The sequence below is a fragment of the Leptopilina heterotoma genome, unplaced genomic scaffold, assembly GCF_015476425.1.
Source record: "Leptopilina heterotoma isolate Lh14 unplaced genomic scaffold, ASM1547642v1 Lhet_106, whole genome shotgun sequence".
Lineage (NCBI taxonomy): Eukaryota > Metazoa > Arthropoda > Insecta > Hymenoptera > Figitidae > Leptopilina > Leptopilina heterotoma.
In genome coordinates this window covers 136065-160506 of record NW_025110823.1, presented here as the reverse complement: position 1 = coordinate 160506, position 24442 = coordinate 136065, and the positions used below count along the sequence as shown (strand labels likewise).

General features: G+C 32.2%; 1 protein-coding gene across 1 annotated transcript in view; it reads right to left on the bottom strand.

Annotated features, from left to right (window-relative positions):
* Nucleotides 1-24442, bottom strand: part of LOC122502145 — a 111409-nt gene that overhangs the window by 31081 nt on the left and 55886 nt on the right. The window contains exon 3 of the mRNA XM_043612063.1: nt 6676-7012. Coding sequence (XP_043467998.1) covers nt 6676-7012 — 337 coding nt within the window. The remainder of the gene's footprint in view (nt 1-6675; nt 7013-24442) is intronic.

Sequence of the window (24442 nt, the reverse complement as noted above, 5' to 3'; positions counted from 1 at the left end):
GTTCGGCCAACCAAGAAAGTTTAAGTCAATTAAACTGCGTTTCACAGAGTTTTGCCAACCGTTGGGCCAACCGTGGCCCAGAGTTCGGCCAACCAAGAAAGTTTAAGTCATTTAAACTGCGTTTCTAGAGTTTTGCCAACCGTTGGGCCAACCGTTGCCCAGAGTTCGGCCAACCAAGAAAAATCAAGTCAATTAAACTGCGTTTCACAGAGTTTTGCCAACCGTTGGGCCAACCGTGGCCCAGAGTTCGGCCAACCAAAAAAAATGTTAGTCAATTAAACTGCGTTTCACAGAGTTTTGCCAACCGTCGGGCCAACCGTGGCCCAGAGTTCGGCCAACCGAAACTGAAAGTCTTTTAAACTACGTTTGGATAAGTTGTGCCAACCTTTGTCGCCAAAGTTGGCCCGACGGTTGGTTAAACTCTGCATTTTATGGTTGGCTTGCAAAGTCGGGCCAACTGTGGGCACAAGTACTTGCCAAAGTTGGGCAAACTCTGGCAACCAAAACTTTGCTTGCCAAAGTTAGGCCAACCTTCAAACTCTGGCGGCCAACCTAAATTCGCACCTGGGAACCAGAGCTTCACGAGTGTCCGCTAGAGGCGTTGAAGTGAGGAGCAAAAGTAAATAAAGATGGCCGGCTGTCAAATGAAACTCGATTGCAATTTTCTTAAAAAATAAATTACCCAGCGTACTTTCGACCGTATATAATGAAAAATAGTATACATAACACGGGCAGAAATTCGAAAGCCCTAAACTACGCGATAATGCCCTCGGCTTCGCCTCGGGCATCATTTTGCGCAGTGCAGGAATTTCGAACTTTCTGCCCTTATAATGTAATATACTATTTAAATATTTTTTTCCTTAAATTTTGAGTAAAAATAAACTGGTGAAAAAAAAAGAATTATTCAATCTTCAATATAAAATATGTTTGTGAACGAGATAGTGATATGAGGTGATTTGACGCCAACATGGGACTCCACCTTTAAGATGCTTCTGGAAATATTAGAAACTAACGCTCGCTTTGTTATTAACTGCATACATACAGTGCAACGATTTTAGATGAAATATAAAGGACTGACCACGAAGTAGTATAAGGAGACCTCACGCGGGTTTAAAATCAGCCTGCATTTGGGGGATCAGAGTTATGAGTGTTCTCACAACGTTCAGAGGTTGCGCCTCTGTGGTGGAAATTTGGTATTAAAATATCGTCTGCTTAAAACTTATTCTGTACTTTACATTTTCTCCGCATGAGCGCGCTGCCTCTGAACGTTGTGCAGATTATATTTTCTCATAGTAACTCTGATCCCCCAAAATGATGCTGATTTTTGCCACTATAACTATTGGCGTTGGGTCTCCTTATACTACTTCATGGGACTGACCCTTTTCTTTTAGTCTTTGGTGAATAAAGATTCATTATAATAATTTAAAAATGTTTTTAATCGCTTAAAACTAATCATTCAGGGGTTCTCGGGGTTGCTGATTAGGACTCTAGTGTTGACTATCAAGAATTTAAAATGTTAAGTCATTATTTATACTTTAATTAACAAATGGGGAACATCCAGAACATTTGTCACAGCTGTAGAATGATATGGCTGATTTTTAAATAACTGTCATTTTTGTAAGATATTAGTCGCGTAAAATGGTTTTCATCAGATTTTTTCCAATTTTGCATACTTATTCCTGAAGTATTTATCTACAGAATGAGAGCAATTTCATTAATTTTGACCGTTTCAAAGCTTCAAAAAATGAATTCAATGTTCATACGTTTTGCATGGAGGGAGCACCCAATGCATGTATTGAATTTGTTTAATAATTATTTATATGATAACTAATCGTCAGATTTTGAAATAAAACTACCAAAGTATTCAATTAGATGAAACAAATGAATAAAAATAACATGACATTTTTTTACCGCACCAAACTATAAATATATTGACAGAAAGTTAAAAAAAAATTAAATTATATGAACTTTCATACGAACGAATAGAGTGGGGAGTTAAACTGTCGCTCTCACTACCCCACTCTAGTAAGCGGCCCGGTAAACTTTTGGCCAGAGCCAGCTGCGCGACTAATACCTTAAAGAGGTTTTTCCGCTAAAATAGTGTAGGTACTAAATTTGACATTCATTAAATATTTTAGTACATTTTTGTTATTGAAGTATCCCAGGCGCGAAAGACCAATGCTGACGATGGGTTGAAGCTTGATTGAGTCTTGAACGCCCAGCGTGGGTAACCCAGAGTTGAAGCAGTCTTTATATCATTGTCTCTCAATATTGGTTCAGCATGGGACACCAATGTTCAACCCATGCTCGATTCAAGACTCGGTCAATCTTCGTGAGTGAAGCTTGAACATCCCATCTTTATTCAAGCTTGAATCAATCTTGATAGTTTATTTATTACCGTGTGCACTTAACAATATTAGATATAAATATTTATAAATTATTTAATATTAAAATATTTTTTATGATAATTTTGTATACTATTTAAAAATTATTATTAATTATTATTATTAAGATATCAATTGGTAAATAAATATTAATATTTATTTAGTGTATAATATTTATATTAATTATTAATAATAATTATTATTATTATCGTTATTTTTATATTATTATTATATTATTTATTACTATTAATTATATAAGGTTCATATAAATAAAGTTAAATTATATGTTATTATTTTTTTCTTGCACAGTGTCAAATTATTGTTTTCAAAGTTCAAGAGTGCAAAAATGTTCATTAGGGTGTAATAAATATTTATGCCTAGTAGTTGTACACTTGGATCAACTGTTTAGTAAATAATATCAAAAAACTATTTTTTGTCAAACGCGTGCGACTAAATACAAATAACCTTGAGACTTTAGCATTGCCAACTCAAGAGTTTAACGTATGTGTTGAGTTGGTAATGCTGGAGTTTCAAGGTTATTTGTGTTTAGTCGCGCGCGTTTGACAAAAAATAGTTTTTTGATAATATTTACTAAACAGTCAATCCTAGTGTACAACTACTAGGCATAAATATTTATTACACCCAAATGAACATTTTTTCACTGAAAATTTTTCAGATAAACGAAACTCTTGAACTTTGAAATTAATAATTTGACACGTACAAGAAAAAAAATAATATATATAATTTAACTTATAAAATTATCATAAAAAATATTTTAATATTAAATATAATTTATAAATATTTATAGATAATATTGTACAGTGCACACGGTAATAAAGAAACTGAATATTGTATCAAGATTGACCGAGTCTTGAATCGAGCATGGGACGAACATTGGTGTCCCATGCTGAACCAATATTGACTGACACTGACGGCACTGGCATTGATATAGTAAATTAGGCGAGAAGCCTTCCAGCCTTCTGTGGCGAATAATTTTTCATTCTTTGTTTTAAGCGTCATATAAAATAATAAAATTGTGTGTTGTGTTGTGAATAAAAAATGTGAACATGTTTATAAATAATGTTAAAAGTGTTAAAAATCAAGAAAAAAATGTAACGATTAACAGAAAAATTGTATTTTTTTACTAAAATTATTTTTTTAGTATTGCTATTTCAAATGACATTTATTGTTAGTAATATATTATTTATATGAAAATAATATAATTATTATAATAGTAACTTATTGTCATTAAATATATATATACACACATACATGAATTAAAATAATAACAATAATATTTATTATTATTAATAATTCATATATTCAAATTATATTGAATAAACGTGAGAAACGAGTAAATTTGGGAACAGTGGAAGCAGTCTTGTTTCAGTCCTGCATTAGGCTTCCGCAGCATTGATTGATCATTGGTGTCCAATGCTGAATCAAGGCTCGCGCTGCAGTCTGGAATCGGTGTTACATTAAAGCTTCGATCATTCCTGCTCTCGCTGATTCACTCATGCTCAATCAATGTTGACCAATGCTCGGCCAATCTTTATAAAGCCTGAACTCGGCGTCACTTCGCGCCTGGGATATGTTCAAAAGGAAACTACAAGATCTTGAATATTTTTAAAGTTACGCGATGAAAAACGCAAAAGTGACATGCCACGGACCTGACATTGTGCCACGGTCCTGACATGTGTGTCACAGTTAGAACACGTAAATAAATAAATAACCGAATAAATATTTTCTTTTCAATGTTCGCACTTCAAAATAATGTCAGTAGAAGTCAATTAAAAATAAAATTGAGTAGTAAATTCACGATTTCGTTAACAAGTGTAGGTACAAAGTAATTAACAATTTAAAACATGAAAAAGTGCTCGTGTACGTAGAATATCATTATAATAAAAATATTTTTATATGTAAAACATCAAGTTAGATTTGGCCTACAAAGTACTCAAAAGATAGTCTCAATATTTGATCACCTAACAATTTCAGAACAAAATTAAAAAAAACGTATGCCACGAACCTGACAATTTTACCATTAACCCCCTGACTGTGGATGACGTGTATACACGTCATGGTCCAAACAAGAAAACATCTTAACGTATATTCGCAAAAATTCTTACTCGGGGGTTTTTAGGGTCGCTGATCACGATTCTGAAGTCAGATTTTCAAAATAAATAATTTTTCATCCAAAATGGCCGCCAAAATTTTTGAAATATTTCAAAAGTGGATAAATTCTTTTAAAAATTCTTACTTGGGGGTTTTTGGGGTCGCTGATCACGATTCTGAAGTCATATTTTCAAAATACATTATTTTTCATCCAAAATGTCCGCCAAAAAATTTCAAAAGTGGATAAATTCTTTTAAAAATTCTTACCATTTAAACTTTGAAAAACTAATAACAGATTCATAATCAGCGACCCCAAAAACCCCCGAATAACGAATTTAAGCGTATCCAATGAATTTTTCAAAATCGTGACCGCCATTTTGGATCCGCCATTTTGAATTTCAAAAAACTAATGTCATATTCATAATCAGCGACCACGAAAACCCCCGAATAACGAATTTAAGCGAATCCAATGAATTTTTTAAATTCGTGTCCGCAATTTTGGATCCGCCATTTTAAATTTTAAAAAACTAATGTTATATTCATAATCAGCGACCATGAAAACCCCCGAGTAACGAATTTTAAGCGAATCCAAAGAATTTTTCAAAATCTTGTCCGCCATATTGGATCCGCCATTTTGAGTTTTTGAAAACTAACATTGGAATCGTAATCAGCGACCCCAAAAACCCTTAAGTACCTAGTGTCATGAAAATTTATTCACCAGAAGGTCTTACACATTTTGGGACCATTTTGTTATATTTTAGCTACACACTGAAGGGGTTAAGTGATTTATGAAGTGATTGTCAAAAAAAAATGATTTTATTAGTTATTTATCTATGGGGTCATGCAAATATGACAGTTATTTGAAAATCACCCATATAGTTCAAAATTAAGGCCTTAATATAAAAGCCCAGCTATATTATCAAAGAAAGATTATCCCCCGTGGTAGTTATAAAATAAAAAATATGTTTAATTTAATTCAGTTTGAAATTTTCCTGTGTTTTTTCAGTGATAGAAATTAATTTCTATAAATTTTGAGAAAAATACGCGAACTGCTTACATAACCTTATTTATAGTAATACAACCCAATTTTTTGATATATTTACACACGGCATGTTTCATAACGCAAAAATTGTAATTTTACTTTGAGGTTGTGCAATAACACGCGGATTGTTTAATTACATTTAGGTCGTGTTTTACTACTAGCAGCTTGTAAGCTTACTACGTTGGACGTGAAGCAAATAATTTCCAACGTCCGACGTTGTAAATTAACAACGGAATTTTTTAGAGTGTGTCCTTAGTATAATTTCAGTCTGTTTTTTTAAATGTTTCGATAGAAATTTTTAAAGTCCTTTAACAATAGTTTCAAATGTAGGTTATGTCAACAAACCATTAATCCATGAAGTAGTATAAGGAGACCAAACGAAATACATTATAAATGGGCCAGATTTCGGTACCCGCTTAGTAGGTGAAAAATACCGAAAGGAACACTAGCGCTGCGCATGGGAAAAATGGAAAACACAGTTCATACACAATTGATAGAATTATAACACTGAAAATAACACTATAATTATTTTTCTGTAAGTGTCTCAATGTAAGACGTTTTGTCCCCACTTTTAAAACATTTGAGGTGTTTTATCTCAAAATTATTAAGGTAAAACACCTCAAATGTTTCAAAAGTGGGGACAGAAACGTCTTACATTGAGACACTGTTTTTACAGTGTACTTCATGCATTAATCACTGTTAGGCCATAAACATTACCTATAACTCCCACGGGTGAGCTGCTTTACCATATTGAAGGGCTGGCTGCAATAAGGGGACGAACGCATGGTTGAAAGGGATAGTACCAGTCAGGTAGCAGTGAGCCGCTCAAGGCTTTTACTGATACCTGACTGGTAGTATCCCTTCCAAGTCTAGCGTTCGTCCCCTTATTGCAGCCAGAACTTCAATTGTGAATGCCTCTCTGCCGTAGTTTAAGTAACGCAACGGTCACCACAACTGATACAGCTGCTCACCCAAAAACTTTTCCGTGCACAAATTCAGTTTAAATACATAGCAAATTCGTATTGAAATTGCACTGAACTCTCGGTATAAATTTCGCAGACAAGCTTAATGCAAACTTTTTGGATGCTTGGGGATAATATAAGAAAACTTAATGTTATAGACAAAAACCAAACTTACCGAGCTTATTTTTTGAAATAAACTTGATAACAAAACTAACGTCGTTTAGAGCACCTTCGTAGTGATTTTCAGCAATTACTTTAGCCATTTCCGGTGCAAACTTTGTAGAAATACAAGGAGCAAAGCGATTGCTTTTCCAAAAGTGAGTCACCTTACCTCCTTCTACAAGTGACATTTTAATATACATTTGACCTCGTAGCATTTCATGTTCATGCATTGTTTGCATAGAACATCTCAGTCGTAAGAGTGTTAGGACTAGCGATCCTCCACTTACATCTTTTCTATCACTTTTCTCCTGGCACAAGGAGACTTCAACTTGTCCTTTTTTATTTTCCCTCTGTAAATTAAAAAACACATTTTAAGAATCATTTTACAGAAGACATGTCATAAAAATATCAAAGGTTTAAGAATCGAACTCCGCTAATTTTTGAAAGATTTAACCGTTCCCCTCCACCCCTTCGTAATGCAATGTTACGCACATTAGCGCCATTGTTTGCTTAACGTAACGAATAGCTTTAACCCCCCCATTATAAACGTTACGTAATATATGCAAAAAAATATGGTTTAACTTATATATAAAAAACAAGTTTCAGAAAAACACTGCAAAAACTGGTATCTCACAAGTGTCTCAAAATGAGTTGCTTTAACCCTTTAATGGCCAGTGGTACACATACGTACCACCTACTTCAATAAATAATAACTTTCTTAAAACTTAACGGATCAACTTCGCTAAGGTCTCATTTTGAAGGGGTGAGCGAGAGTAACAAATACATATGAATGCCATTTTCTAAAATACTACCCTTTATGAAATACACCCCTTCAAAAAACGCAAAAAATGACAAAAATTTAAAAAAAGGTATAAATTCAAGAAAAAAATTTTTTTTCCGGGTTTCAAAGTAACATATGTTTTAAAATATTATAAACTTTGTAAAAAAAATTAATAAGAAAATTTTACCTCAGGGTAAAAAAATAAATGAAAACTATCCCAAAAAAACGAAACAATTTAAAAATCTGCCAAATTCGCCTAAAATTAGTTACTCGGGGGTTTTTGGGGTCGCTGTTTACGAATCCAATGTTTGTTTTCAAAAATTCAAAATGGCGGATCCAACATGGCGGACGATAAATTAAAAATTCATCAGATTCGTCCAAAAATTGTTACTTGGGGCTTTTCGGGGTCGCTGCTTACGAATCCGATGTCAGATTTCAAAAATTCAAAATGGCGGATCCAACATGGCGGACGATAAATTTAAAAATCTACCAAATTCGCATAAAATTTGTTCATCGGGGGTTTGCAGGGTCGCTTATTACGAATCCGATGTCAGTTTTCAAAAATTCAAAATGGCGGATTCAATATGGCAGACAAAAAAATAAAAAAAATTTATCAGATTCGCCTGAATCTTGTTATGCAGTTAGTATGGGTGGTTTCGAGGGGTGTGCTTAATAATATTATCCACATCTGTGTCACTTAGAAACCTTATTTTTATAATTTAGAAGCATTTAGAAGCTATAGATTTTTTTTATCATTCACAAAAACTTTTATCAACAAGGGGTGGTTATTTGACCATGGGGTTGTTTTTAGAGGCTAGTTTACATTTACTAGCATTACCTAGTCATCATACAAATATTTTTTTCTATTTTCGAAACGTATAGAATCTATAAAAATTATTTTCTTAATTGTTCAAAACTATTGACAGTATGTAAGAATAATTATGAAATAGGGTTGGGTTCCAAGGGGGGTGTTTAACATTATTATCCATATTTGTGTAACTTAGAAATATTTTTTTAAAATTTAGATGCATTTATAGAATCTATAGATTTTTTTTAAATATTCACAAAAACTCTTATCGTCAAGGGGTGGCTATTTGACTTTAAGGGTGGTGTTCAAGTGGTTATTTATAATTATTTTTTATTTTTAAACAACCAGACAATATTTATAAATAATTATAAAGCAGACAGGAGCTAAAAATATTCAATTTATTACTTAGATTAATTATCCATTTTTTTGGGTAGTAATATACGTTAAGGGTGGTTTTAAGGGGTGGAACATGTTAAAAAAAATGTTTTTCTCATATTGAATAATAAAATAATCGAATTTACTAAACATTATACATTTATAATAACGGCAAAAAACTCGGCCATTAAAGGGTTAAGTGTTTAAACCATTGAGATACAAAATACGTTTCATATTGAGACATTTCATTTCGTGCCCATTGTAGAACCGACTTAAGACACATATCCCGTCTCCTAACTGTAAGACGGATACTCGAAACACATATCGTGTCTCAAAATGAACCACTAAGAGAGTAAAACACTTCAACTATCTTAACGCATGCGCGCAATAGCTACGCATACAATAAAATTTTTTTTTGCAACACTAACCTGTAAAATTGAATTTTACACACAGAAAACTGTGTGTAAAGTACTTCATTTTATAGCGGTGTGTAAAGTGTTACTTTACACACCGCTAGCAGTGTGTAAAATGAATTCCAGTGTGTAAAGTGATTTTCAGTGCGTAAAATGATTACTTTACGCATTCTTGTGACTGTTTGATGAGAAACCATGAATTAAAGCTTTTAAACAACAATTTACAATCACATTTTTATTTTAGCTTCTAGAAAACTTCATTTAACAGTTCCCCCACTACACCTAAACTTTCAGTAATATTGGCAATATTGCTGCAAGTTTAGTTGTTTTAGTGTTGCAAAAAATTTTGTATGACACTCGTGCGTAAATCAGATTATACTTGTGTGACTTGCAGCACTCGCCTTCGGCTCGAGCTGCAAACGTCACACTCGTATAATCAACGATTTTACGCACTTGTATCATAAATAACTATTTTGCAACACTAACTTGTAAAATTGAATTATACACACAGAAAACTGTGTGTAAAGTACTTCTTTTTATAGCGCCCTGCCAGATTTGGATTTACTATATGTCCACCAGGAAGGAAGAGTAAGGAGACCGAACTCTGTGCAGATAGCGCTTTGAAAATGTCTGAGAAATATGTACGAAAAGTGCCAGGTTCGATGCGTTCTAGTCGACCACCAAATGAGTTGATCATGCGCATAAGCTGTGTTGTGTCTCTGTTTCTCGTAAAAATTGTGCGAGTGAGATGTAATATCTAATGTTTACATTTAGCCGGTCTTAGTGAGATACATATATAATACGTTTCGTTTTAAAAATTATTTATTTATTTTATTTAAAAAAATGTCGTGTTGTGTGCCAGGATGTAAAGAAAGAAAAAGAGTCTAAAAACATTAGTCTCTTCTATCCTTCTACGGTATGTAAATATACTCTAGTTATAAACACAATTCTTCTTAACCATTTTCGCAAAATTTTTCCCTTTTCATAAATATATTATTAAATTATTTTGAAAATCTAAATAATATCACAATTGCAAATAAATAAATTTGCTTTTAAAATTAACACTGTTTAAACTATGTAATATTTACCTTGACATAACCACACTTTTCATCTATGTCAACACTGAACTTTAGTTCAATGCGCATGATCGACTTATTTGGTGATCAACTAGAACACAGTAGGCCAGTCGGTGAGTGCAAAAACTGCCCAAAAATCCGAACAGCAAAGTCTAAACGGTTTCTGGTAGTTTGGGGGCTCCTTATAAGAGCCCCACAGTTTGCTCTCGATTTCCGGGTGCGAAAAAGAGTGTAAACAATCGCCAAAGTTTGGAAAACATGGTTTTTCGATGCTCGTTGCTTCCGGTTAAGTTTTAGGGGAAAAAGTTGTTATTGAAAGTTATAGAGCTTGGAAATACCTTTCAAATGATGGGTCATACGTTAAAAAAGGTTAATTAGTTTAGTTGCAAATGAATTTAAACCATTAAAAATAGCACTTCTTTAATTGTTTAATAACATTGTTAATAATTATCGAATTTGTTCATAACTTACCAGGAATGTTCTCCTTGCGAAGCTGAATAAATCCCAAAAAAAATTAACTAGATCAGAGAAATAGTTTATGCATAATTCCATTTGTTAACTAAAAACATGTAATTTTTCAACGGAATTTCCCCACTTTTGGTCCATCGAATTTCGATTTTTTTTTTTGGAAAGTACACTTAAGAAGTCAAACTTTCATCCTATTTAAATGGCCAATTGATTTTTTTTATCTAAGTGCATAATAAAAAGGGTTAAAAAAGGGTATGTTTTTTTGTCATAAACAAATGGAATAACTCAGTCAATTTTCACTTTATCAATTTAGTGTAAACGGCATTTAATTTTATTTGTTTTCACAAAACTTTTTCAAAAAAAAAATCCAACCTAGTTTCAAGGGGGGGAGAGTTAGTTTTTATTTTTCAAAAAATTCCTGACTAGATAATAATTAATATTTTTAATTGAAAATTGTGCCACTTATAGTTCAATACATGTATTTTACGAAAAAAAATTGAACATAAGGTTTTGTGCATTTATTTTTCATTTACATCAAGTAAAAGTAAATACATCCTTTTTTCAACCTCTAAACGTCGGAGTGGGGGTACTCGGAGGAGCGTGATTCTCGCCGCCACAACTCAATTCAGCCGTTCAAATTTGCAAAAATTGTCATAACTTCGTTAATTATTTACCGATTTTAATCATTCTTTTTTTAATTTGATGTATTTTTTACGCTGAATCCAAAAATGATTTTATATTTTTTCAAAATACAATATTTTTAAAAATAAAAGAGAAAATTTTTTTAACAAAAAATTTTTAATTATTATTTATAACATTTGACAAAAAATTCTTTTCGTACATATAATTCCATTGCATTCAGAATAATATTATGACATGAAAAAATTCAAATTATTTTTATATAAGTGTGTAGCATTAGGTTCACATATGCACACCTGTCCAACTATCAATACAACGATGCTACACACTTATATAAAAAAATTTGAATTTTTTTATGTCATAATATTATTCTGAATGCAATGAAATTAAATGTACGAAAAGAATTTTTTGTCAAATGTTATAAATAATAATTAAAAATTTTTTGTTAAAAAAATTTTCTCTTTTATTTTTAAAAATATTGTATTTTGAAAAAATATAAAATCATTTTTGGATTCAGCGTAAAAAAATACATCAAATTAAAAAAAGAATGATTAAAATCGGTAAATAATTAACGAAGTTATGACAATTTTTGCAAATTTGAACGGCTGAATTGAGTTGTGGCGGCGAGAATCACGCTCCTCCGAGTACCCCCACTCCGACGTTTAGAGGTTGAAAAAAGGATGTATTTACTTTTACTTGATGTAAATGAAAAATAAATGCACAAAACCTTATGTTCAATTTTTTTTCGTAAAATACATGTATTGAACTATAAGTGGCACAATTTTCAATTAAAAATATTAATTATTATCTAGTCAGGAATTTTTTGAAAAATAAAAACTAACTCTCCCCCCCTTGAAACTAGGTTGGATTTTTTTTTTGAAAAAGTTTTGTGAAAACAAATAAAATTAAATGCAGTTTACACTAAATTGATAAAGTGAAAATTGACTGAGTTATTCCATTTGTTTATGACAAAAAAACATACCCTTTTTTAACCCTTTTTATTATGCACTTAGATAAAAAAAAATCAATTGGCCATTTAAATAGGATGAAAGTTTGACTTCTTAAGTGTACTTTCCAAAAAAAAAAATCGAAATTCGATGGACCAAAAGTGGGGAAATTCCGTTGAAAAATTACATGTTTTTAGTTAACAAATGGAATTATGCATAAACTATTTCTCTGATCTAGTTAATTTTTTTTGGGATTTATTCAGCTTCGCAAGGAGAACATTCCTGGTAAGTTATGAACAAATTCGATAATTATTAACAATGTTATTAAACAATTAAAGAAGTGCTATTTTTAATGGTTTAAATTCATTTGCAACTAAACTAATTAACCTTTTTTAACGTATGACCCATCATTTGAAAGGTATTTCCAAGCTCTATAACTTTCAATAACAACTTTTTCCCCTAAAACTTAACCGGAAGCAACGAGCATCGAAAAACCATGTTTTCCAAACTTTGGCGATTGTTTACACTCTTTTTCGCACCCGGAAATCGAGAGCAAACTGTGGGGCTCTTATAAGGAGCCCCCAAACTACCAGAAACCGTTTAGACTTTGCTGTTCGGATTTTTGGGCAGTTTTTGCACTCACCGACTGGCCTACAGTGAGTCTGGCACTTTTCGTGCATATTTTTCAGACATTTGTAGAAGCAGAGTTCGGTCTCCTTACTCTTCCTTCCTGATGTCCACTTTTAAAGTGGACAAATGGTAGACATATGGTAGACATACGGTAAAAGTGGAAATAAACTATTTAGAAGGTGTTATATAGCAAAAGGAAGTATTAATAATATAAAATGGATATTTAGAGATTCGATTTAATCAAAAATTGCAATAAATAAATCTCTAAATAATTAATAATTACTTGAAATTCCTAACAGATTCGATAAACATAAATGTACATAGGTGGTTAGACTTTAAATAGTGTAAAAAAGTTCATCAAAAAAACTAAAAATGTCTGAACGGCGGAACGAAAGGAACTGATTTGGATAAACGCGCGAAATTTCAAAATGATGTGTACCTAAATATAGTAAACATTAAAACAAATTGCTTTTTTTATTTAAGAGATATTCTAATAAAACATATCTTTTACCTTTAGAAAACGTTTTTTTACAACAATGAGATCAAAAATTAGAAATTTAGCAAAACTTTTTCGATTATTAAAATAGATGAATTTATTTAAATAAATATTATTCAAAGCTAAAAATCAGTATTTTACTTAGAAAAATAAATTTGAATAAAAATTTTTTAAACAATTTCATGTAAAAAATAAATAACATGAACAATTAATTTTGATTAAAAATTAATTATTATTATTATATTTAGTAGAATATAAAAAATAACTCCTCCTACTTTAAGAAAGCAATTTTTTTATTCGTTGGTTCAACAGTACAAAAAGGGAGTGAATATTTAATTTTTAAAAAGTTACATTTAGCCTTAACCCATTAAGAAAAAAAGGCTTCTAGCCAATAAAAATAAGCACCTCCTATTTTCAAAGTGCAATTTTTTATTTGCTGGTTAAGTTAAAGAAAATGGAGAAAGTAATTAATATTTGAAAAATAACATATATTACCAACCCCTAAAGAAAAAATGGATGTTTAAGACCAATTAAATTAAAATTTAAACTCCTCCCTTTTGATAAAAACTATTTTTCATTCGTGGGTTCAAAAGAACGAAATGGAGAAAATATTAAACTTTAAAAAATATAAGTCTCAACCCCTCACGAAAAAAACTGCTATTAGCCAATAAAAAAATCAAACTCCTCCTAAATTTCTATTTCGTTCTTTTGAACCCACGAATGAAAAATAGTTTTTATTAAAAAGGAAGAGTTTAAATTTTAATTTAATTGGTCTTAAAAATCCATTTTATCTTTTGGGGGTTGGGACTAAATTTTATATTTTTTAAAGTTTAATATTTTCTCCATTTTGTTCTATTCAAGCCACAAATAAAAAATATTTTTCTTTAAGAAGGAGGAGTTTAAATTTTATTTTAACTTTTCTAAATCATCCATTTTTCTTTTTGGGGGTTGGAATTATATGTTTTATTTCTTAAATATAAATTTTTCTCCATTTTGTTTAACTGAACCAATGAATAAAAATTTAGGAGGAGTTTGATTTTTTTATTGGCTAATAGCAGTTTTTTTCGTGAGGGGTTGAGACTTATATTTTTTAAATTTTAATATTTTCTCCATTTCGTTCTTTTAAACCCACGAATGAAAAATAGTTTTTATTAAAAGGGAGGAGTTTAAATTTTAATTTAATTGGTCTTAAACATCTATTTTATCTTTTGGGGGTTGGGACTAAATTTTAAATTTTTTAAAGTTTAATATTTTTTGTCCTACATGCGCGATAAACTCGACTTTCCGTGCATGCATAGCGGGCGGAAAGTAAGCTTTTGCCGCCCGACTACCAACAGCGGGCGGAAAAATCACTTTTCCGCCCGCTGCTTTAGCAGTATTAAATAAATACTACTAATTATTATAATTATTATCACTTTCTATTACTTTAAATCAAAACGGAGTCAATTTTTAAGTAAAATTTTATTGTTAAATTTATCAAAAATATTCGGACTCGCCTTAGGCTTAATAAAAATGTTTCATACACATTTAATAATTAGTGCATATTCATTTTTGAATTTACGGTTGCGTCTTGATTATCGCGCATTTGGACAGAAAATATCGTGTGCAACTCGGGCGGAAATGTCAATTCTGACCTCGTACGATTGCCGCACTCGCTTTGCTCGTGCGGCAAATTTCGAGCTCGGTCAGGAATTGACATTTCCGCCCTTGCCACACAATATACTATTCTCCATTTTGTTCTATTGATCCAACAAATAGAAAAAAGGTTTCTTTAAGAATGAGGAGTTTAAATTTTATTTTAATTGGACTAGAACATCCATTTCTTCTTTTGGGGGTTGGAATAGTATGTTTTAAATTCAAATATTTAATTTTTTCTCCATTTTGTTTAGCTCAACCAACAAATAGAAAAGAAGCTTCGATTAAGAAGGAGGAGTTTAAATTTTATTCATTGGTTCAGTTAAACAAAATGGAGAAAAATTTATATTTAAGAAATTAAACATATAATTCCAACCCCCAAAAAGAAAAATGGATGATTTAGAAAAATTAAAATAAAATTTAAACTCCTCCTTCTTAAAGAAAAATATTTTTTATTTGTGGCTTCAATAGAAGAAAATGGAGAAAATATTAAACTTTAAAAAATATAAAATTTAGTCCCAACCCCCAAAAGATAAAATGGATTCTTAAGACCAATTAAATTAAAATTTAAACTCATCCTTTTTAATAAAAACTATTTTTCATTCGTGGGTTCAAAAGAACGAAAGTTTAATTTTTTTATTGGCTAATAGCAGCTTTTTTGCGAGGGGTTGAGACTTATATTTTTTAAAGTTTAATATTTTTTCCATTTCGTTCTTTTAAACCCACGAATGAAATAGTATATTGTGTGGCAAGGGCGGAAAGTTGTCAATTCCTGACCGAGTTCGAAATTTGCCGCACGAGCGAAGCGAGGGCGGCAATCGTACGAGGTCAGAATTGACATTTCCGCCCGAGTTGCACACGATATTTTTTGTCCAAATGCGCGATAAACAAGACACATCAGTAAATTCAAAAATGAATATGCACTAATTATTAAATGTGTATGAAACATTTTTATTAAGCCTAAAGGCGCTTGCACACTTCCAAAATTTTGGGCGAGCAGCGAATTTTCATGGCCTTGAAACTCACATTACTAAATATGATTAGCTCTACAAAAAGCTGCGTGAAAATGTACTTTTGTCAGAGCCAATCATATTTAGTAATGTGCATTTCAAGGCCGTGAAAATTCGCTGCTCGCCTAAAAATTTGGAAGTGTGCAAGCGCCTTAAGGCGAGTCCGAATATTTTTGATAAATTTTACTTAAAAATTGACTCCGTTTTTATTTGAAGTAATAGAAAGTGATAATATAATAATTAGTAGTATTTATTTAATACTGCTAAAGCAGCGGGCGGAAAAGTGATTTTTCCGCCCGCTGCTGGTAAGCGGGCGGAAAAGTAGTTTTTCCGCCCGCTGTTGGTAGTCGGGCGGCAAAAGCTTACTTTCCGCACGCTTTGCATGCACGGAAAGTCGAGTTTATCGCGCATGTAGGACAAAAAATAGTTTTTATAAAAAGGGAGGAGTTTAAATTTTAATTTAATTGGTCTTAAACATCCATTTTATCTTTTGGCGGTTGGGACTAAATTTTATATTTTTTAAATATTAATATTTTCTCCATTTTGTTTTATTGAAGCCACAAATAAAAAATATTTTTCTTTAAGAAGGAGGAGTTTAAATTTTATTTTAATTGGTCTAAATCATGCACTTTTTGGGGGGGTGGTTGGAATTATATGTTTTACTTCTTAAAAAATAAATTTTTCTCCATTTTGTTTAACTCAAAACAAATAGAAAAATTGATTGTGAAAATGGGAGGAGTTTCTTTATTATTTTTATTGGTCTAAATCCAATATCCTTCGCGCCGTATTACATCCGTGTCAAGATTAATTTAATCACTACACAGAGAGAAAAATCAAACGTTTTTAGTATGGACAGTTAACCTTATTTCGTAAAAGAATGCACATGCGCAATAGGCATAAAATTTCTACTGTATTTGTATCAATTTCTACGTTATCAGTATAAAAGTTCTACCTTTAACGCATGGGACGTCAGTATACTACGATTGCAAGAGAGATCCATGCTATTTTAGTATATGTTTCATGCAACTGAGGTATAAGGACACGCCTCTTAAGCAGGGCGTTCATACAAAATTACCATAGGAAGTCTCCATACTACAAACGCTTGATTTTTCTCTCCGTGTATTGTAAAAGATAGCAAATTCTTTTTAATACTATTATTTTACTAAAGTTTTAGATTAATTCAATATATATCAATATTTAACAAATTTAAAATTCTCACGCCATACTACACCAACATGAAGTTTCAACTTTTCTTTCAAACATAAACAACAGGACCATCATCAACACGTGTTAAATCCATTCGAACATAAAGAAGATTTGAATAAATTATATTCTGAAAATTCTCAGACAATATAAACAGGAAAATTTTCCTTTGATTTCATTCACCAGCAACCACATCGCCAAACAGTCATTTTACGCATGTACTTACTAGCGTCCTTTATATTTCTTTAAAATAATCTCCCTTGAATCTACAAATGGTAAAACAAATTTATCTACTTATATATTCTGGTAATTAATATTAAAACAAGTTGAATGCCTTAATAAGTGTAATGTCCCAATCAACTTTAACTATCTAATTTTAAATTTTATGTAAATTTATTTGTCTAAACACTATATACCAGAGAGGAATTTTTAACAATCAACCTATTAATCAAATTATTTTATTTTATTAAAATAATGAAAAATAAATAAAAAGATAACAAATAAATAAAGAAAAAATTTTTTTTTTCCTTTTAATAGGAAATGTCTGATTCTCTTGACTGATCTCCTATTAATTCCACAGCGAAGTCTGGGAACATTCCAAGTGCATCTACCTCTACCTATTCTTTGGAGCCTACAAATGAAAATTTAACAACTCTACACAATGTTGACGCTTCCATTCCCGGCAACCAACAATTACAGCCACAACTCTAAACCAACAAGAGGAGCGTCCGACATGCTAGCTGGTCTGAAAAGTCGAAGAACGACTCCTTTTCACAAAACTCTTGCAAACGCGTTCGTGAATCAAAATCACAACTGGGTTCTAAGGGTGAGTCTACACCTTTTGATCCCTATTCCAAAAATTCTTCCCTTAATAAAACCTTTTCACGGCAAGCAACGTCAACAATCCCATCAGATAACAATAATAATTTAGAATGGCAATCCTCCTCAATCACTTCCAAAACAAACTTAAGGTATTCTCAATGCATGAATCAACCTTCATAGTAATCCTCCAGTTCGATTCAAGCAGGATCCATCTGTGAACATCGGCCGTTACAATCCGATTGCTTTCGCAAAAAAATCAGAGCAATTACTCCAGGCCCCTTAACGATTTCTGCTAATGGCCAAAATAGCACTAAGATAATTTGTGCAAATTATTCCGATGCAAACAAAATCCTCGAACACTACAAAAATAAGAATCAACCATACCTTACATTTCCTCCAATTTCTTTATTTTATAAAAAGGGTTTCATCAAAAACATCGATACTAAAATTACTCTCCTGGAACTACACGAAAATATGGTCTTTTTATCAAAACCAGTAATCCTTTCTCTTAAAAGGTGATGTTAACCCATGAAACGTTCTTACTGATATTGTTGAAATCACCTTTAACTCTCCAACGATTCCTAGATTTATCAATTCATTTAACTATCTATTTTCTGTCACACCCATGATTCCCCCTCCTAAGAAGTGTCATTATTGTCAACGTTTTCGTCATACAGCCGATCAATGCCGTTCTTTTTCTCTGACTATTATCCTCTAATATCCACACTGACTTTTAGACCAAAATATTCGAAATCTAACAGCACTAGATACAATTTATTTAAAATAAACTGGAAACCCTTCCATTCCAAAATAAATTACGTCGCTATTTACATTTTGAACGACATTGAAAATAAATCCATTCTTCCTGATATCCAAACTTACACTAAACTAATTGAGAAGATTAAAGAATCTGTTATTGATTCTGGAGGTGTCAAGCCTACCAACAGAGGTCGCAAGCCTGGTAAATCCAAACCTGTATGGTGGAATGATGATTGCTCCACAGCAGTTGAAAGGAGATCCACAGCACCAATTAATACTTGAATGGCCCCTAACCCTTCTATGGGATTTAAAAAATCTAGAACATAATCAAGGGATTCCAAACAGCTAACTCTGCCAAATCCACCAATATCTACAACAACCTAACCTTCCTGAAATTGTCTCTCTCCAACAAGAACTTCCAAATCCAAACATTCCTGTAATTGAAATCCCATATGACTACAATCCAAACGAACAGGACCCTTTAAATGGTTCCTTCTCAACAAATGAATACCATTTCGCTTGATCTCGATGCAAAAAAGATACTGCTCCCGCACGGTGGGCCAGAATCGTAAATTTTTGGCAAAAATTAAAAACTCCAAAATTAAGAAATATTTAGAAATTTAAATTATCCTCTCTATTGTTTTCGGAATCGCTGATCACGAATTTAAAGTCAGATTTTCCAAATTCAAAATGTCGAATCCAATATGGCGAACATAAAAATTAAAAAATTCATCTTTTTTATGAAACTTGGTATACAAGGGTTTTTGCAGTCCCTGATCACGAATATGAAGTCAGATTTAAAAAATTCAAAATGTAGGATCCATTATGGCAGACATAAGAATTAAAAATTAATTTTTTTATGAAACTTGGTATACAAGGGTTTTTACGGTCCCTGGTCACAAATCTAAAGTCAGATTTTTAAAATGTAGGATCCAATATGGCAGAAATATTCCAAAAATCACCAGAATCATTTGAAACTTGTTACTTGGAGGTTTTTGGGATCACTGATTATAATTTCGATGTTAGTTTTTAAAAATTTAATATGACGGATCTATTATGGTGGATATAATTTTCAAAAACTCATGGGATTTATATGATATTCGTTATTCTGATGTTTACGGGGAAAAGTCACATCCAATATGGCGGATAATTTTTCCAAATAAAGTCATAAAATTTAAAATTGATTTAATATTCATACTCGGTAGTGTTTATGATCGCTGATTACAAAAACCTTTTTAAATTATATTGAATACAAAATTTTACCATATCGAATAACCTGTAATGAATGTTAATTGAGAGGGATTAGCTCGTCAGTCAGGGTTCGTTAAAAACGGAAAACGGTAGCGGCGGGAACGTGAACATCGGTGTATGCGCGGATATTAATTCGCGACTTCGTGAAACGTGCGCGTAGACGGCATTTTACTCACGTTAAACCGTTCATAAAATCGTAGATCATGGTAAAACCATTTCGTCGTCGTAGAGACCGCGTTAAGAGAATCGTCTCCTAGTGACTACGGTAAAACCGTTTCGAGATCAAACCTCATGACCTGTGGTAAGACCACTTAGGGTAAAACCCTTTCGCTGCAGTAAGACCGCTTCGAGCTCCTTCTGCGGTAACACCGCTTTGAGAAGTGACGATCTCGGACCGTGCATTCGGGGTCCTCGATTTGGGTCGCGCTGGAGGGAGAAGATCTCGGCGGGAGAGAGCTTCTCGCTCACCATTGGTCGGAGGCTGAGCGCACGCGCACTATCGGCACTCAGGAGCGTACAACAAATTTTCGTAGAGCGTCGAATAGAAAACAAAAACATTTTCGATAAATAATTAAATTTTAACTTTGATTTTATTCGTTTCCGTCACAAACCATTTTGAATTTTTGGAAACTAACATTGGATTCATAATCAACGATCACACGGAGAGAGAATATATATTAAATTTTGTAAAAGTATTTTACAATTTGGGGAAAAAGTGCGACAAAGCAAAATTTGGATATAAAAAATACTAAAATTTAGAAAAACTTATGTGAATAAGTAAATATCAAGAATATCAAATATCAAGAATATTAATTAAATTCTAATAAAACTTTATTATATTTCACATAAGTTTTTTTAAAGTTTATTATTGTTTATACTAAAATTTCGCTTTGTCGCACTTTTTTCCCAATTTGTAAAATACTTTTACAAAACTTAATATATATTTTCTCTCCGTGCACGAAAACCCCCGAGTATCAAGTTTTAAGGGCATGTCCAACTTGTGAAATGTAAACAAACCAAAAGGTAAACAAACCAAGCACTAAAATCGCACTTTTGTAATAGCGATTTCTCCCACAAAAATTAATATTTTTTCACATTCTTTACAAAAATGGAAAATTAGAGTTTCAAAGTGTCCAAAAAAATCATTTTTGGCTATGAGCAATAAAAGGCAATTAGTAAAATAACTAATTAAAATTACCTGTAAAATAGCATTTTTGACGCGTCGCGAAAAATAAACTGTTTGAGTATATCAACCGCACGGATGATGAAGAAGTTCCATGTCAGCGATTGGACCTTCAACATGTGGAAGGGGAAATTTTTCCCTTTCCTCCTTGAAATTACAAGAGAAAGGGTAAAATCTTCTTCATCGTCCGTGCGGTTGATATAGTCAAACACTTTAGTTTTTCGCAACGAGAACTCTGTTGCTCTCTGCGCGTGCGCAGACCATACTAAGAATGCATTGACAGCACCATGCAGAAGTGCACATTTTGTTTTGAATGAAACTTAGTTATTTTCTCATTTTTTTTAGTTATGCTAGGTATAGTTACCAAATTCAATACTTTAGTTTACCATTTCCATAATGAAAATGTGAATTTATGTTTATTTATGCATATGAGATGGTCGAAAAAATGCTTCACTATAGACCGAATAGAGAAGCATTTTTTCGACCATCTCATTTGCATAAATAAATATAAATTCATATTTTCTTTATGGAAATGGTTAACTAAAGTATTGAATTTGGTAACTATACCTAGCATAGCTGAAAGCATGAGAAAACAACAAAGTTATAGTCGAAAACAAAATGTGCATTTTCGCATGGTGATATCATTGCGACCTTGGTACAGCCTGCGCACGCGCAGCGAGCAACAGAGTTCTCGTTGCGAAAAACTAAAGTGTTTGACTATATCAACCGCACGGACGATGAAGAAGATTTTACCCTTTCTCTTGTAATTTCAAGGAGGAAAGGGAAAAATTTCCCTTTCCACATGTTGAAGGTCCAATCGCTGACATGAGACTTCTTCATCGTCAGTGCGGTTGATATACTCAAACAGTTTATTTTTCGCGACGCGTCAAAAATGCTATTTTACAGGTAATTTTAATTAGTTAATTTACTAATTGCTTTTTATTTCTTATAGTCAAAAATGATTTTATTGGACACTTTGATACTCTAATTTTCCATTTTTGTAAAGAATGTGAAAAAATATTAATTTTTGTAAGAGAAACGTCTGTTACAAAAGTGCGATTTTAGTGCTTGGTTTGTTTACCTTTTGGTTTGTTTACATTTTACACCTTGGACATGCCCTTAAGTAGTGAATCCGATACATTTTTGAAAATGTCCGCCATATTGGATCAACCATTTTGAATTTTAAAAATTTGAAATCAGACTCATATACAGCGAGTAACAATTTTGGGACAAATCTGTCTGTTAATCTAGCCACAAATCTACTTGAGTCTAGACACAATATCGACAGTTTGAGCCCACCTGCACCATGACGTGTATACACGTCATAGACTGCCAAGGGGTTAAATAGAAAAAAGCGCAACATTTTCTTGAACTGTATGATCTAAGGAAGAGATTGACATAAAATAAACTGTTGTATGTAGTGGAAATTAAGGAAACTGTCAATCGAAAGTAAGCACAAGAATAAAAACTTCAACGAATCATGTAAAAACCTGTGAAAAAAAGTATCTTACAAATATTTTTGATATAGAAAACTATTTCTTTACGTTGCCGTATACCTATTAGTAAAAGAGGACATTAGAAATTATATAAAAATACAGAATAGAAATGAAAATAATTATTTTAGGAAAAATACGAATTTTTAATTTTAAACATATTTTCCAAATTTGTTGCATTACTAAGAGTACATTTTTTAACGAAAATCTTTAAAAATTTCAAAAATACTACTTTAAGGTGTACTTTGTATGACAGAGTAAGTACTTTTTTGAAATATGAAACTTTGTTTTTTGCCACTTTTGGTCTCCTCGGCCCACTGTGTCCCGGTATGAATTCTATTGGATACTCTATAGTCAAAAAACTTCCCACATCCTGTCATAATTTTCTACTTAAAAATTTTCAATTATCATCCTCAGACTGTGCAGCAGTCGCTTACATGGATATCTTGTTGAATTTTGGAAGAAATGAATCAGTCCTAGCTGTATCCCTCAACACAAAAGGTGCATATAACTGTGTCCGTCGCGACCAACTTGTTTACCAACTACAAATCCTTAACAAATCAAATCATCATCAAATAAAATCCCTCTCGTATACTAAATTTCATCAATTTTATGACTACTACTCGCAATCTATATTTCTCACCCAACGATTCAGATCCAAAAAAACTCATGTAGGCGTCTCGCAGGGTGCTGTTGTCTCCCTTATTATATAATGTCTACACAAACCAAATTATGCAACATCTAAATCCTAACACCAAAGCTACTATTTATGTAGATGACATCTTTTTCTTTACCTCTAACAAAGACATCAACGAAGGAATTGCTGAACTAAATGCATCTATTATTAAGATCACTACATGGTTATTCAATCTAGGTCTTAACATTTCCACTCCTAAGTGCAATTTTTGCATCTTCAATTTAAATTAACAACCAAATGATTCCATGTGACAACGAAATTAAATATTTGGGAATAATTTTTGATTCTCAACTCACGTGGAAATCTCACATCCTTTCCATCTCGACTAAAGCTATTAAATCTATCAACACCCTTAAAACCTTATCCAAAATCACATGAGGTGTTTCCTCAGAAACTCTCCTTATGGCATTTAAGGGTTTAGTCAGGGTATTGTTAGAATAGGGCTCCATTTTTTTCTGGTGTTGCCAAATATCTTCTTGACAAATTAGACAAAATACAATACTCTCCTTTAAGAGTAATTACAGGATGTATGTCTTCCACTCCTATCTATTTCCTACTTATAGAATCTGTTGAAATTCCCCTTAAAATTAGAAGAATCTATTTATCATCCAGATTTGTGATTAGAAACTGCTCCTTGTCTTAAAATCCTCTTTTCTCAAACCTTAAAACCCTAAAAACTCACATCTCCAACCGACAAAAACCTTTCAAACTTATTAAAAAAAACAAGCATTTACAAGTCCTTCATTACTCATCAAGACAAAATCAATTCCTGCCTTATTACAAAAAAACCTTTTTATTTTGGCTCAGCATGGGAATAAACATTTCTTCCCATTCTTATGAATGATAAAATTGTCTATGAAATAAAAAATTCCAATAATCTATCTGGAAAACTATCTCAATTTCTTAATTTCAACTTTCCAAACCACGTATACATATTCACGGATGGATCTTGCTTTCCCAATACCAACAAAGCTGGTGCAGGATTCTACATTCCTCAGAATGAATTCAGATTTGGCGTCCCTCTCCCTGGATTCATATCGTCAACCTCTGCTGAATTATCTTCTATTCACGCATCCATTAAATATGTAATTTCC